This window comes from Natator depressus, chromosome 15 (genome assembly GCF_965152275.1).
Source record: "Natator depressus isolate rNatDep1 chromosome 15, rNatDep2.hap1, whole genome shotgun sequence".
Classification (NCBI taxonomy): Eukaryota; Metazoa; Chordata; order Testudines; family Cheloniidae; genus Natator; species Natator depressus.
In genome coordinates this window covers 6,624,198-6,639,934 of record NC_134248.1, presented here as the reverse complement: position 1 = coordinate 6,639,934, position 15,737 = coordinate 6,624,198, and the positions used below count along the sequence as shown (strand labels likewise).

General features: G+C 50.0%; 1 protein-coding gene across 2 annotated transcripts in view; it reads left to right on the top strand.

The window, feature by feature from the left end:
- Positions 1-15,737, top strand: part of RBM19 (RNA binding motif protein 19) — a 135,058-nt gene that overhangs the window by 103,298 nt on the left and 16,023 nt on the right. For both annotated transcript variants that reach the window (XM_074973153.1, XM_074973154.1), the window contains exon 24: positions 11,026-11,146. In XM_074973153.1, coding sequence (XP_074829254.1) covers positions 11,026-11,114 — 89 coding nt within the window. In that variant the 3' untranslated portion in view covers positions 11,115-11,146. The remainder of the gene's footprint in view (positions 1-11,025; positions 11,147-15,737) is intronic.

Genomic DNA, 15,737 nt, shown 5'->3' with positions numbered 1-15,737 from the left:
TCTACTATCCACAGCTGAGAAGGACAACTGGAGCTCGGTGTCCTCAGCGTACTGACGGCACAGCAGTCCCTTCCTTGGGCTGATGGAGCATTCTTTGCTTCCTGCCCTAAACTCTGTGCGGTGTTACTGTGCATTGTTCAACAGCTGCGTCCTGCCACACCAGAGGGGCTGCCGTTCTGTGGGCAGTGAAGTGATGCCTGTATAGTTTACAAAGCGCTTTGGGGTCCTTTAGAATCAAAAGTGCCCCAGAAATGCAAGTGATTTGTATTCACTGAATAAATCTGTAGACTCTGGTCACGTCAGGCTCAGGACTTGTATAATGAGGTGGTGCCCGTCTATATCACGCTGCACTGGCAGTGTTATGCAGGCAGAGCTGCAGAACATAAGCCTGGACTACAGTACACCTGGCTCTCTTCCTGGTTATTAGTAAAACTTGCACGGAAATGTGAGCAAACAATTAACGTGTCATGGAAGTTTCTGCACATACTAGAATAAGGCAAATGTCTGGGCAGGACAAATGTGATGAATATTCCATATCCCTCGTAAGTTTCAGAATGTACCCCTTTTGTAGTCGTGTCATTCCATGTTTCATGCTAATTGATAGTAAAACTTAAAAAGTATTTTGAAACACTTGCCGGGGGGGGGGGGTATGAAAAAGCCCTTTTTCAGTTTCTTCTTCTTTGTGGCCGCAACAGGGTTGTACAGGTGTTGCCAACATTAATACCTCATGTGTCCACGTGTAGGACAGGCTTCACAGTGCCAACGAGGAGGGAGATGGGTTTGTAACAACTTGTCCATTTTTTTTAACATTGGATGACACGGTGCACGCTCCAAGACTACTGCGGCCACACTTTCACTAAATGTTTGGCTTGCACGAACAATAAACTCCATCCTCTTCATAGTGATTCTCTTAGACCAGTGGTTCTCAACGACCAGTCTCTAGACCTGTGATCTCCCTGACACAGTTTAGGAAGGCAGCAAGCTGGTCTCTGGTATCAAAAAGGTTGAGAACTACTGTCTTAGACCATATGGATGGGTGCCCTTTTTAGCATTTCTATACATCAAAGTAAGTATAGACTAATAGATTTTAAGGAAAGAAGGGATCATAATCCTCATCTAGTCTGACCTACCAAATAGCACAGGCCAGAGAATCTCACCAACTGATTCCTGCATCTAGCCTATGACTTCTGTAGGTACCTTTTAGAAAGATATACAGTTTTGACTTCTAGACTGCAAGCAATGGAGGATCCACCATTGCTAGAGAATTTGGTCCAGCTAGAGAATTAATTTCCCTCACTGTTAAAAGTATGCAACTTATTTCTAATCTGCATTCGTCTAGGTTCATCTTCCAATCATTGGATCTTGGTTTTTGTTTTTTGCTCGACTAAAGAGCCATCAGCTGTCAGAAATCTCTTTGCCATGTAGGTTTTTGCAATTGTCATCAAGTCACCCCTTAGCCTTCTCTTCAGCAAACTAGATAGATAGTGTCTTCAGGCTCTCGCTTGTTTTTCAGACCTCGGATCATCTTGTAGCTTCTTTTGAAACCTTTCCATGTTTTTTCCAACTTCCTTTTTGAAATGTGGGTACCAGAACTGGACGCAGTATTCCAGAATGGTCTCCCTACGGCCATCTACAGTGGCAGTAACACCTCCCTACTCCTAATTGATATTCCCCTGCATATGCATCCAAGGATTGTGTTTGCCCTCTTATCATATATTAGTATAGCCTCTTTTTAGTGCTCTCGGTTTGTATACATTATGCATTACACAACCCCAGGTTTTAAATACTTTTTTTATACACCACGCCGTTAGCCCGTGGAACTCAGTGCTATGAGATGATATTGAGGCAGGAGCTTAGCAGAATTCCAGAAAGTATTAGATGCTTTTATGTTCAAAGAGAACATCCACTGTAACATTGGGAAGAAAAAACAAATGTAAAGGATAGAAACCCTTCTGCTTAAGGACATAAAACGAGCTAGAGCTCTGCTCGGGTCTGATTTTTAAGCTGAAACCAAACCCAAGCTCACCTTTCCCAACCCTTCCCCTGGAACCCGATTCAGTGACACTGATGCCTCCTACCCATGGAGCTGGCGCCAGCAGCTGCGTGCCCTGCTCCTGCTGTCCACCGCCCCCTGCTGCGCTGTGTGCACCATGCAGTGAGAGATGCTGCAATTCCTCGGCACGCTCGCTCCACAGAGCGCACAGTGCAGGGAGGTGTCAGCTTGCAGGAGTGGGACACGCAGCTGCCACCGGGCTGATCACATGGGCAGGAGTTGAGCTGACCCAGCCACGGCCCAAGAGGAATCATAGAATATCTGGGTTGGAAGGGACCTCAAGAGGTTATCTAGTCCAACCCCCTGCTCAAAGCAGGACCAATCCCCAATTTTTGCCCCAGATCCCTAAATGGCCCCCTCAAGGATTGAACTCACAACCCTGGGTTTAGCAGGCCAATGCTCAAACCACTGAGCTATCCCACGCAGGAACTTGTACTTGAGTCCCCATTGGGTTTGGGTTAGGTTGCAGGGCTATAAAGCAAACACTAAGGGCTTATCTACGGAGAGATAGGAGAGTTAATTCGAATGATCTAAAGATGTATGTAAAGTGTATTAGTTAAACCACATTAAACCCCTGCGTGAACACTTAATTCATTTCTGAAGTGAATTAAACTAGACTGAATTAAGGCCACTTTAATTCTGACTAAGTGCATCCACACAGGGATTTAATGTGGCTTAATTAATCCTCTTGAAAAATTCATTTGGATTAGCTCTCCTGAGTGTCACTGTATAGACAAGCCCTAACTGGGGGGGTGTCGGGAAGAAGCTTTCCCCTGTACGTAGGTTATTAATGGGGTTCCTTCCATTTTCCTCTAAGGCATCTAGTGCTGTCCACTGTCAGACACGTGCTGGGCTGGGCGGCCCACTGGGGTTATCTCTTATGGCCTTTCCTATGAGCCTGTATGGCAGCTGATCTGCATTCAGCCACTCAAGGCTCCATCGGACCCTGCTCCGAGAACTTACGTAGGGCTCTGGATTCCTGCAGGGAAGGAGTTGGGTGATGGGAAGAATTTTCCTAGAATACTTTTCCAGTGTGGGGGAGTTACTTTTACAATTGAGGCTGCTTTGCACACAAACCAGTGCACGATTGAACTGGGAGCTGAGCCCTGCTCGTTTTGGGGTGCACCCCGCTGTCACCACTCCAATCCTCCCGTGGCCTTTGGAAATTGGAGGTTGCGGATGCTTTCCAACCTGGAGTCTGGTCTGTCCAGTCAGTTCCCAGGGGAGGTGATGCCTCAGAGAGGGGCACACCTCTATGAACAGACACAACCCCCTCTTGCTTTCTCTAGCCCTTGCGATTCCAGACAGCAGTAGCGCCGGTGTCAGCCTGCAAGCCTCCCTCTGCCTCCCTCACTCTGGCAAGTGGTGTTTTGGAACTATTTCCGAGCGAGCCGGTAATATCCTGCACACGCTCCCTCTCTCCCGGGAGCTGCAATCCGTGCAGGGAAGGTACTTGCTCCCAATCCAGTTAAATTACTATTGACTTGTGTTCTCTGTGCTCCGCAAACATTTCACTCAGCCGTCACCAGCGGGGCCGGCGATCTCCTGCCAGGGGTAACTTGGGAGGCTAGCTGAGCAGGGCCGTTTTTCCTTCTCTTCCCCATCGATCAAAGAATTAAACTGACGGAGGGGGAATTTCGCACTAGGCTTAGGAGGGGGAAAGTGACTTTTCATGGGCAAGATGGGGGCAGCAAGTGTGGGTGTGTATAGGGGTGCTTCCAAATGGAAAGCATGTGGGGCGGGGGGGCGGCATGACAGGGGACTTGTTTCATGTTTCAGTGCTAAAGATGCACAGAAAAAACAAGGCATCAACATTTTATAACCAGTTCCTCTCATTCTCCAGGAGGCTGTGGGGTGAACAGACATGACCAGCCAGAGCCTCTGCAGGAGGCTGTGGGGTGAACAGACATGACCAGGCAGATGCTCTGCAGAAGGCTGTGGGAAGCAAATTGGTTTGACTTTGGTGCATGCACTGCGGTTGTAAATAATGGGTCAGATCCTGAGATGGTGTAAATCAGTGTAGCTCCACTGATGCTGAGGATCTGGCCCACTATTTACAGTCTGCATCGATGGAGCTGCACCAATTTACACCAGCTAAGGATCTGGCCCAGTAATACTTCCTATCACTATCAAACCCAGTGTTGCTATCCTTGAGTCCTTTGGAAAGTTTTTTAGAGGCTTTTTGGTGGCCTTTTGGTAAGTGCATTGTAGAGACCCCACCTGTAATCGAGTTTGAAGAGCTCCTCAGAGCCCGTGTTTGTTTTCATTTGAGACGCGTTCCTTTCACCAGTATGTATCTCCCTTCCCCTCTGCTTTGTGCCTCTGTTTTTGTTTTGTTTTTCAGAGCATCTGTAACTAATGCAAACACATGCCGTAGCCAGAGAGTAAAACCCTGCCGGATTAGTGTGACAGCCACAACCCTGCCATGTGATAATCCCATGGTAATTCCCCGTTAGCCCCCGCCCTCATTGGCTTTTGATATTGTCTAAAGGAAGCAAATGGCATAGTTAGCAGGCAAACCTTAACCAGCTTGGAGCAGCAGAACCTCGATGCATGCACCAAAGTCAAACCAATTTGCTTCCTTTTTTTTGAAGGTGCGCAAATGGTTATGTGCATTCCCAGCAGCTGCCTGCCTGTGTCACCTCTGGGAGTTCCTAGTCTGGAGAGCAAGGGCCTGCTTATGTAGAGAGTGAGCGCCCACCTCTAATTATGCAACCGCACTGAGATCAGAGCCCCATTGTGCTTGGTGCTGTACAAACACGGAGGAAGAAGCAGTCCCTGCCCTGAAGAGCTTACATTCTAAATAGGCAAGACTGACAATTCTGGGCACTGAGAGGTTGACACTCGCCCAGAGTCATTCAGGAAGTCTGTGACAGAGCCAGGACTTGAACCCAGATCTCTTCTGCATTGGCAAGTGGCGGGGGAGGGGGAGGCATATCCTCACTGGCAGCTTGTATTTTATATTGTTATTTTCATTTGATGCTGATCCAAGGTGCTGTCTTGGCAGCGCTGCAGATTGAACTCCTCCACCCCCAGAGCAGTATGGCCTGGGAAAGCTTCCCACACCCACCTCCCCACCTGCAGCCCCATCAAGGTGCGATGCCTCCACCCTGCACAGTACAGTAGAGCTCACCAATGGTTTGACAGCCGCTGACTCCCTGTGGCCCTTTTGTTCCTGGTCATGTCTCCAGACGTCGCCTGCTGTGACCAGTTGCAGGGGACATGATGACATACACACTCGCCTACTAGGGCATGGGCTGTGGCAACTGATTTGTCAGAGGCCACCACATCGCCATCGGGCGATGGTAATGCTCATTCACAGTGATCTGAGCTAGATTGCAGCTGACGACCTAGAGGCGGAAGGCTCTGCATTTCCATCCCTCATCCCCTTAGCTGGCCAGTTCGCCTGCCAGGAGGTGGAGAAGCTTTCTCCCAGATAGGGTCCCATTCACAGTGCTCTGTGCAGCCCCTCTCAAGACCCTTCAGCTGACTATGCCCAGCTGCTGAAATCTCCCTGCTACAGCTATGTGCATCTTGGGACGTACTCATTTCTGGGGAGCCGTAGCAGCAGTCGCTCCCACAGGGGAGTCAGGACTCTTGGGTTCTATTCCTGACTCTGCCACCAGCTTCCCATGCGACGTTGGCCAAATCCCAGTTCTGTCTGCAAAACAACAAAGGATCAGACAGTTTCTATGCTGGGCGTTCGTGCAGAGTTGGCGTTTCAGTGAGTTTCTGCTTTCAGCTGTGATTTTAATTATTCAGAATTAAAATTCAAACTGTCAGAGGCCATGCAAGTCTAGGCAGCAGAAAGGATGCAAAGCATTGGCAGTAACTTTGGATTTTGAAGGACAGATTTTACAAAGCCCACAGGCTTGCTATTGAGACCCCTGGTGTTTCAGCCGCTGTTTATAGGCACCTTAGCAGGTTAGGATGACAGTGTAGAAGGGTGGAAGGTCCAGTGGGACTTGGGAGATCCAGATTCAATTCCTTGCTGCCCCACACACTTCTTGTGTAACCTTGAGCAGTTTATAGTGTGTCTGTGCCTCAGTTTCCCCTCTGTACAATGGGGACATTAGCCCTGCCCTACCGCACAGGGGTGTGTGTAAAGACTGTGAGGTGCTCAGATGCCATAGGGCTGAAGGTCATGTAAATTCCTCAGACAAAAGGAAGGCTGAGGACTGCCTGTCTCCCTCTTTTATACCGCCACCATTACAGTGAGAAGTACGCACGTCTCGCACAAGCCTAGGTAGGAAAGTAGCTGGCGTGGTATTACCATGAAGCACCATGAGTGGTGGAACTACCTTCTCCCGCGTGGGGCATCGGGTCCCAGGTTTGGTCAGCGTACAGGCACACTGCAGAGCGTTGGAAGCTGAGGAGTGACCCCGGGGTGACTGTGAAGTGCCTAGTCAAATACTTGAACGCTGCCTGATGCGGTGCCCTCTGTCAACATCCTGTGCTCCTATTCAAGCTAAGCAATAACCCCCAATCTGGGCTGTTGTTTTCGAGGGATACGCGTTGATGTTGATCTTTTGAGGGAGAGCAAGATGAGACCCTCAGGCTCGCTATGCTATTATAACACGCCCAAGGCCACATTAGGGTTGACCCGTGGAACCTTAATTCCGACAGCTCCTATTTTTTGAGCGTTTGACTTTGCAACATTCTTTTAACACATTTTTTGTCTGTAATAAGTAGCTTATAAAGGGTCAATAAGTGATAGTGATATGCAGATAAGGCTGGTAAGTGTTAGATAAGGGTATCAGTGGAAGGTGTAATTGACAAGCCGTGGTTATAAGCAACCTAATGACATGTTTAATTTTTGACAATTTACTGTTTATTAAAACAGCTGCCTATCAATTGCTAACCCTTTACAGCTATGAATGTAACCGTCATATAAGGTATAACCTATTTAGACACCAAAAAGCAACACAAGGATGATTAGGGCTTCTCTAAATTTTGAAAATTTGGAGTTAATGTTTATAGTTAAGGTTCCATCAGCAGCCTTCTGATTGATGGCGTCTGTCTCCAGTTCTTGGTTCCCCTAGACAGATGCCGCTTGCTTCTGATCTCCTTTACACTGGTATAACTCCGCTGCCATCAGCAAAGCTACTCGTGAGTCACCCCTGAAATCTGAACCCAGCCGTGTGTGCACACTACCACATATGAGTTAACACTGATGATGGTGGTCGGACAGTAACCGTACCTGTTCCCACTTCGTGCAGTGTGTAGCGCAAAGTACCAGTTGGACTTGGTGCACGTATATGGAGAGTATGTTATCCCTGTTTCTCAATAACAGAGTGAAGTGTGACCTCAAGTTACAGTGTCCTCACTGGTGCTGCATGTGTGTCACTAGGACTTCTGGGGGCCCATCCCAGGGTGCTTCGCACTTCAGTGAGCTGAGCCGCTTTATGGCTTTTTCCCCCAGTGAATTGTAAGAGAACTTGTCTGTCCTTCTGAGCTCACAGGGTGAATTGAGGGAAGGCATTAGAGGACTTTCAGCACTTGAGTGGCTTAGCCTGTGTCCTCACTGAAAAACAGGTGGGTTACAGCCCCAGTGAAAGCCCTGCTGCCCCAGCTAGCCTAAGTTGAAACCACCACTACACTTGAGTGAGAGGGTTTTGTGTGTGCAGGGGAGGGAGATTGGGGAAACATCCAGGTAGGAGGCTGGGCTAATTCTGATGTCCCCGAAAGTTAGTAGAAAGGTGATCTGGGATGAGTCAAAGATGACTAGGGTATTGGGTAACATTAGGGGTCTGTAGATGGCGATTGGGTAAGGATCCTAGGGCAGAGTTAAGGTTACTGGTGGCTGTGAGGTTCCAGACTTTCAATTGTTTCAGTTTGTCCCAATTTTCCTTGTCATGTTTAAGCAAGAGACACCTGCAGCCTTATGTCTCACTTTAACAATGGGAGGGTTGCTCTCTGAATAGATCATTTTAGCCTTCCTCCTGTCTCCAGGGGTCTGACACTGAGCGGAAGCCATGGCAGGACAATATTCTCTCCCCCCACCCCCCTGATCTCCCTTCCCCCTCGCCTGTCTCCCACAGCATTCCTAAAGTCTAGAAGTCGAGGGAGACCAATTCTGGCATTCTGTCAAGGAATTAATTGAAAAATAAAATCATTAGATGGGAACTCCAGAAATGCAAAATTGTTTAAGGGGGAAAGAGGGGGTGTGCGCTTTTGTCAGGTTAATTTCTTCTGTATTGATCCTTTGTGACATTTCCTTGTTGTTTATCTTCGGCAGCAGCTGTAATACTAAAAGAAAATGCACAGCTTGTTCCATTTATTTATTTTACACCTTTCTTCAGTCCTGCGGTATGTTTGTTTGTTTGAGAAACCCAGTGAGGCTTTTGATGTCTGAGAGCAGGATTTAAACAGCTGTTCTCCATGTGGAGGTGTGCTTCCTCATGGGAGGAGGATGTGGGGGTAGCTTGTCTGTCTTTCCTAGAGACGCCATCCTCAGCAAGCAGGGCTAAAGGTCTCCCTTGACTGGTGTCACTAAGCTAGGTGATAATTTTTCCATGGATGCTCGCCTGGAGCTTGAAATTAATTCACTCTGGCCACGCTCGCTCTCCTCTGGGTTCACTCTTGGCAAGCGTTCACCCAGGCAGGTTATCCCTAATGTCGCACCTTCTCAGAAAGCCACCGTCAAAGGTGTACACGAGGGCTCACATCACGTGCTGGTGCTGTAATCCAACATGGGGAAGGAAAGGCCCATGTGATTTACATGTCAAATCGCTACTAACCAGTACAGCTTGAACCGCGTGTAATGTTCGTGATCATAGAATCATAGACTATCAGGGTTGGAAGGGACCTCAGGAGGTCATCTAGTCCAACCCGCTGCTCAAAGCAGGACCAGTCCCCAACTAAATCATCCCAGCCAGGGCTTTGTCAAGCCTGACCTTAAAAACTTCTAAGGAAGGAGATTCTACCACCTCCCTAGGTAACGCATTCCAGTGTTTCACCACCCTCCTAGTGAAAAAGTTCTTCCTAATATCCAACCTAAACCTCCCCCACTGCAACTTGAGACCATTACTCCTTGTCCTGTTATCCACTACCACTGAGAATAGTCTAGATCCATCCTCTTTGGAACCCCCTTTCAGGTAGTTAAAAGCAGCTATCAAATCTCCCCTCATTCTTCTCTTCTGTAGACTAAACAATCCCAGTTCCCTCAGCCTCTCCTCGTAAGTCATGTGTTCCAGTCCCCTAATCATTTTTGTTGCCCTCCGCTGGATTCTCTCCAATTTTTCCACATCCTTCTTGTAGTGTGGGGCCCAAAACTGGACACAGTACTCCAGATGTGGCCTCACCAATGTCAAATAGAGGGGAACGATCACGTCCCTTGATCTGCTGGCAATGCCCCTACTTATACATCCCAAAATGCCATTGGCCTTCTTGGCTACAAGGGCACACTGTTGACTCATATCCAGCTTCTTGTCCACTATAACCCCTATCAATCAATCCAGAGTGGACATTGCTGGCCCATGGACACACGGGATCGTACCCCAGATGTAGCATGTAGCCCTGTCCTGGGTGGATCATCCACCTCCCCCCTGACAAATAGCAGTGGGACCCTCAGTCCTGACTTGAATGCCTCACGGGGGCTTAGATGCCCATGAGATGTGCTCCTGTATAAATGGATTCAATAGATCAGGGTACATCAAAGGAGTGGGCACTGCAAGGAATCCCACTGCATATTTCTTTAAAGCAATGTGCGGGTTTGCCTCCAAACAAAGCCCTGTCACCGCAGGGGCTGCAGCAGGAGAGGGGTTAAATCTCCCGCCAGCTTTGGAGGCAGTGAGTCGTAGCTGTCGCTCGCCACCCCCCGGAACACCCAGCCCCAGGGAGCGCCCCTTATTGGGGAGCAGGTCTACATCAGGCTGAGTCTGCATGGCACAGCCCCAGCGTTGTTAACATCAGCCAAGAGAGTGACAGGCATTTAGTTCATGCTTTGCCGCACCTGCCCTTCTGTTTCCGGCTGCCGCCGCTGCCACAGCTCCCATTACCTCCCTGCAAATTCAATTTCCAGAGGCCATTGTGCACTGCCAGAGCCTGATTATTACGAAGAAGCAAATGATAGTTGAGAGCTTTAAAGACGAGCTGCTCAGGAGAGCTAGAGTGGGGGAGAGGGAGCTAACGAGGATGGCGTATGCAGCCCGGGGTTGCTGCAGGGGGGATTGGGGCAGCCAGCTTCCCTCCTGTGCACACCGTCCAGGGGACATGATCCTGGTGGGGAAGCTGCCGGTTGCCTTGCTCTCCCCCCCCCACCTCATAGTCAGTATCCCCATCCATGTGCTCTCATCTCGCTGAGACCAGGTGTGCTGCCCCTCTGTCCTGCTCTTCACCCCTTTGCTTCCTGTGATTAGCCCCTCTGATAGGCGCCGCACACACACGTGACATCTGGCTGCCCCCCATAGGGTGCAAGTGTCCTCCCTGGTCAGAGGGGTGAAAGGGGGAAGATCTGCAATCCCGTCCCATCCCCCCCATCACACGCACTCATCCTGCAGAACGGCAAGTGGAAGGAGAGAGACTCCCCAGGAGCCCTCTCCTGTCCTGCCCTCCCCACTGTTACAAAGACAAGCCCACAAGAGTCAGAGCAGTGTGGAAGCTTCCACAGCCCGTCCTCTTCCTCCCCACAACCTGCCCCAGGCCCCATGGCGCAGATACCGGGATGCAAGCTCACTTGGCCTTCTGCTCCTCTAAAGGTGAGGAGGCCCTTTCGGCTTGTCTGGGGTGGAGAGACATGATCAGAGCTCAGGCCTGGGAGCCAGGAATGCCTGGCTTCTAATCCCAGCTGTGACAGCACCAGGCTCTGAAGCGTTTGAATGCGATTGTTGCCAGCCCCGTGCACGGCTCAGCACGGGTAGGGGTTGGGAAAGCTCCTCAGAAGCTGGCTGCAGTGAGGTACAGATGCATGTCTTCTAACTGTGTCTGTGTTCTCTCATCCCGCCCGCTCCTCTGCCATCTGGGCCTCACAGATTCCCCGAAGAAGAAGCAGCGTGCTGTGGCTTTGGACGAAATCCTCGAGCAGCTGGAGGAGGACAGGGATGACGATGCGGGCGACTAGCAGACTCATCAGCTGCTGTTTGGTGTCGGAGGGTATGTGTTCCATGCAGGGGCAGGGGCAAGTCCTCTCAACTTTCAGTTGTTTTATTATTGTTTCGATTATGGTAGCGCCTAGGAGCTCCAGTCAAGGATCAGGGTCCCATTGCGCTAGGTGCTGTACAAAGAAGACAGACCCTGCCTCAGAGTTACAGTCTTCGTGTCGGACTGGATGCAACAGCTGGTCCAAAAAGACAAATGGAGATGGAGGCAGGGGAGGATGCAGGGTAATAGTAAAATAAGCAGCTTAGCAGAGACTCGGAGGTCGCAGCCCACCGCTTGCCTGGTCTTTTGTGAGGTGCATGTGCCTTTTTGCTGCAGCGGGTCGCGGCTCTTACAGAAGCAAAGGGCAGGTTTCCTTTCAGTGTGGAAACAGCCCCTGCTCTTCCCTGGTTATCTAGCCCCTCTCATCCAAACTTCCCAAAGCACTTTAGAAACATTAAGTCCCACAGCAGGTATTAAATGTCATGACTGAGGTCTCACCGCAGGTCAGTTGCAGAGCTCGGAGAAGATCCTAGCAGTCCCAACTCCCACTTACCAGATGGCACTGCCTCAAAGGCTGGTTGTTCCATTAGCTGGAATCAGTGCTCGACCGGTTTGCAATGCCCCTGTGTGCAATCTGTCACCCCCTCACCAGTTTTTTTGTCACAATACTGGGGTGGTGGATCAGAACCAGGTCCAGTACTGGTGCCACGTTTGGGCTTTGGGGTGAAATCAGTCAGCAGCCTGCTCGCTTTATGCACTTTCACGGGGCTTTGAGAGGAAAGGCAGTGGAGCTGGAGAATACCGAATTCTCCCTCACCTGCCCCTGTTCCATTTGAGGAAACAGATGGGATGCCAAAGAGCCTGTCTAGAGAGCAGCCAGCAGCTGTTGCCGCAAAATGGGTAGCTTGGCAATCTCCTTTTTCCTGCCACCACTGCTGACTTGTGCCGCCTCGCTCCATCTGTAGGGACCAGGCACCTCAAGGTCACGGAGATGCTACCATGGGGCTGGATGACAGCTGTGCTGTTCAGACACCGCTGTGACATTCTATAGTCACCTGCTACAAACTGATGGAGACAGCTGTCGTATTGGAGGGGATTGGCTAGCTCAGGCCTTGCTGCATGCAGCCAGTCCACTCCAGAGTCTCGGGTTTGCAGTGAGCAAAGGCATCGCCGTTAGCCGGCAGGTATGAAACGAGACTGAGATCTTAGTCCCATTTCCAGTGGGGCAGGTAGCCGCAGAACTGTTGCAGTGAAATCCAATTGGGACCTCTAGCCATCTCAGTGGAGAGGCCAGAGATGGAGTGGGACATAGTGAGCTCCTCTGACCCAGAGGTCTGAGCACGCTGTCTGTGTATCTCGGTGGGCCAGTGTGTGGCTACCATGCCCAGATAGGCCTGCTCTGTGGTCTTGTCAGTCTGATGCTTCTCAGCAGGGCTAAATTTGCTGGCAAAATATGATGGAAGTGAAATGCTGTGACACAAAACAAAAGCCACCTAGCCCCAAAGTGGCATGTAATAGGATTCAAGATTTTGCACTGCCTTCTTCCTTTGACTGGTAAGCTACTTAGAGTGTCTTGTTCATGCTGCCTTGAGTGGTAATTGGCATTGCTCCCTCTTGTGCTGTGCAGCTCATGTCTTCTCCTTACAGTTCCATGGCGTGGGGCGCCGGGAGGGGACACAGTCTCGAAGGCTCTAGGGAGGATGGAACAGCTTCTGTGGAAACTCTTGCAGACTAATAAATAAGAAGCCAGGCCTGCTGCACCCTTCTGTGCCTGTGATTGCAGGTTATAGCTCCCTTTCCACCTCATTCCTGAGCCCCCGCAGCAAATCCTGCTCACCCAGCGCTAGTGCCCGCAACCAGTGGCGCTCGTGCAAGGACAGTGGCTGCAGGATTGTGGCTGATACAGATTTTTTAGTGCATTTGCTTATGGTGGGGGGACAGCTACAGCTGGCACATTCCACCCTGAGTGTGAATTCCAGCCTTCCGCTGCACATCTTCAGGTTTAACTTAATATTCTATGCATAGAGTTGGTTTTTTGGTTGCTGAGTTTCCAGGGATAAATGTATTTTTGGATATTTTTTTAATTAGGTGGATTTATCGTAAACTCCTCTTCAGTACAGGTGGCTAGACGTGGCTGCATTTTCACCACCTACGTGTGCAGACATGAGCGAGGCAGCGTTTTGAATTGTTGCACCAATCAGAAATTTGTGTGTGTATTTAATGCAATAACTTTCATTTCTTCCTTAATGATGTGTCAGCATGGCTCCCACTGTAGGTGCACTGGCCCCTCAGGCACTTGATCGGATGTTGTGGAGGAGCAGCGTCCATCAGGGCTGCACACGTGCCCTATGCCACCTCATGCTCCCATGTGAGGGCATGAAGAGCTGAGAGCTCACGGTCCCTCTGTTCTGTGACTGCCCTCGACAGCAACGTGGATCCTGGCGACTGTCCGACCCACTGCTCTTTCGTGAGCTTCAAACTCATTAGTTTTGAGAAGGGTCTTTCATCACTTTCCTCCGTTGTTAATTCTTTGAAACGGGACGTTCCAAAACTAAGAGAAAAAGATCAGGAGACACCCACTCATGCACAGCAGGGCAGGGTGCTTCATGCTAACTGCTATGGTGGACTCCAAACCTTCAGGTTTTGGGCCTTACCCGACCTACAACGGACTCATCCCTCTCGTCGATGGGCCCAGCTGATGCCCCTGTCTGTCTGGGGGAGGGTCGCATCCTTGATAGGTACTTGGTGTGCAAATCATTCTTGTCAAGGATTCGTGTGCCCAGGGACACATGGCTCAGACTTCACCTGCTCAAGCAGTTGATGCATGTCACCTCAGCCTGGAGGAGACTTCCGCCTCCGAGGAACCCAGGGGGTGACGCTCAGCAAGTTCTTCTCTGAGCAGACACTGCATCCTGGGGTCTAGCAGTGAGAAGGGCAGGAAGAAAACCCCATCAAAATCAGCACTGATGACATCGACGCTGATCACCCGACACTGGGGCCATCGATGCAGCTGAGTCCGGCAGCCACCTCAGCAAGTACATGATGCCACTTGCCAGGCTTTACCTACATGCCCTCCAGCTCTGGTTCAGGGCAGTCTATTCTCCGGTGAAACACCTGATAGACGAGAAGGCGATAGTAGTGTATCATGTCACTTGGAGCTGCCTGACACCCTCAAACACTTGGAAAGGGTTCCCCTTCTCAGTCCTCTCCCCAGCAAGGATCTTGATCACAGATGTGTCAGGGACAGGATGGAGAGCTCACTTGCACCACCTGTAGCTCTGAGTCACCTGGTTCCCAAGCAACAGGGGGCTGCATGTGTACGTCCCAGAACCCAGCCATCAGAATGGCCCGTGTGCCGTTCCTGCCTCTTCTCCAAAACTCAGTCATGGTGATCATCTCAGACAGCATGATGACCATGTGCTAGATAAGCAAGGGAGTGCCCACTCCTCACCTCTCTGCCTCAAAGCCATCTATTTCTGGAACAGGTGCCATCAGAACAGGGTAACACCAGTGGCCCATCACCTCCCAGGAATCAGACTTGTGAGCAGGCAGTTAGTGACCAACACATATTGTCATTGCACAGATCCATCACAAATTGATTTCCAACGGTGGAGACCCCCTGAGACAGACTTGTTCGCCACCAAGAGCAACACACATTGTCTGAACTTTGGCTCCGAAAAAGGCCTGAGTTATTCCGAATTTCTTCCTCCTGCAGTGGAACCAAGAGTGTCTGTCTTCCAATTCCCCTGATTCCCAGAGCGACTTCCAGAATCAAAAGAGGCAAAGCCATGACCCTGAGTTGTTTTCTCCGATGGTAAAGCAAAACCCAACAAAGAAGTGAGCTCAGACTGGGTACAATTTTCAAAATGGCTGAAGTTCCATTAACTTAAGTCGAAAATTAGGCTCCTAAGTCATCTGTGTGCTTTTGAAAATGTTACCTGCCCTGTTTACTGTGTGTGTAGAACAGGTCAGGAAAGGCATCTGCTCATAAACTTCTTGAGGTTACCCAGGGGTCACGGGATGACGAAGGCCAATTAGGGCATCTACTCTCCCTGCCAATCCTGGGATGCTCCCTAGTTTTCAGTTGCTTTTCCCTGTCTAGTTTTAATATGTCTAAGGAAAGGGTCTCCCCCTCCCCCCCCCCCCCACACACATACCCTTTTTCAGTCTTAGCTGTGTCCTCAGAACTAGGCCCTTGTGTGCGCAGATAGTCATCCAGCTCTCAGTGGCATGTGTTTTGTGTGCGATGTGTATTAGTGTGCGAGAGGCTGTTTTTTTCTGTGATAGCTGTCTATTGTTGCGAGACGTTTACCAATACGCCTAGCAGTGGGATGCTCATAACCTTACTTATTATTGGACTTTTGTTAAACCCACAATACCGGTGGCCTCCTGAATAGTGACTCAAAACACATCTGGGCCTACAGCTGACCAATAACCTTTCTAATATGTCTGCCTTCCCAGGCTCCCGTTTGTGACGGAAGCACACACAGCATCAGGGCTCTGCTGATGAAAGGAAAGGTGGCTACATGACCACAGGAATAATCCAAGCTGGGTTAAATAACTGTCTGCTCCATGCCGTGCGTCTGGAATAAGTACAGGGCCT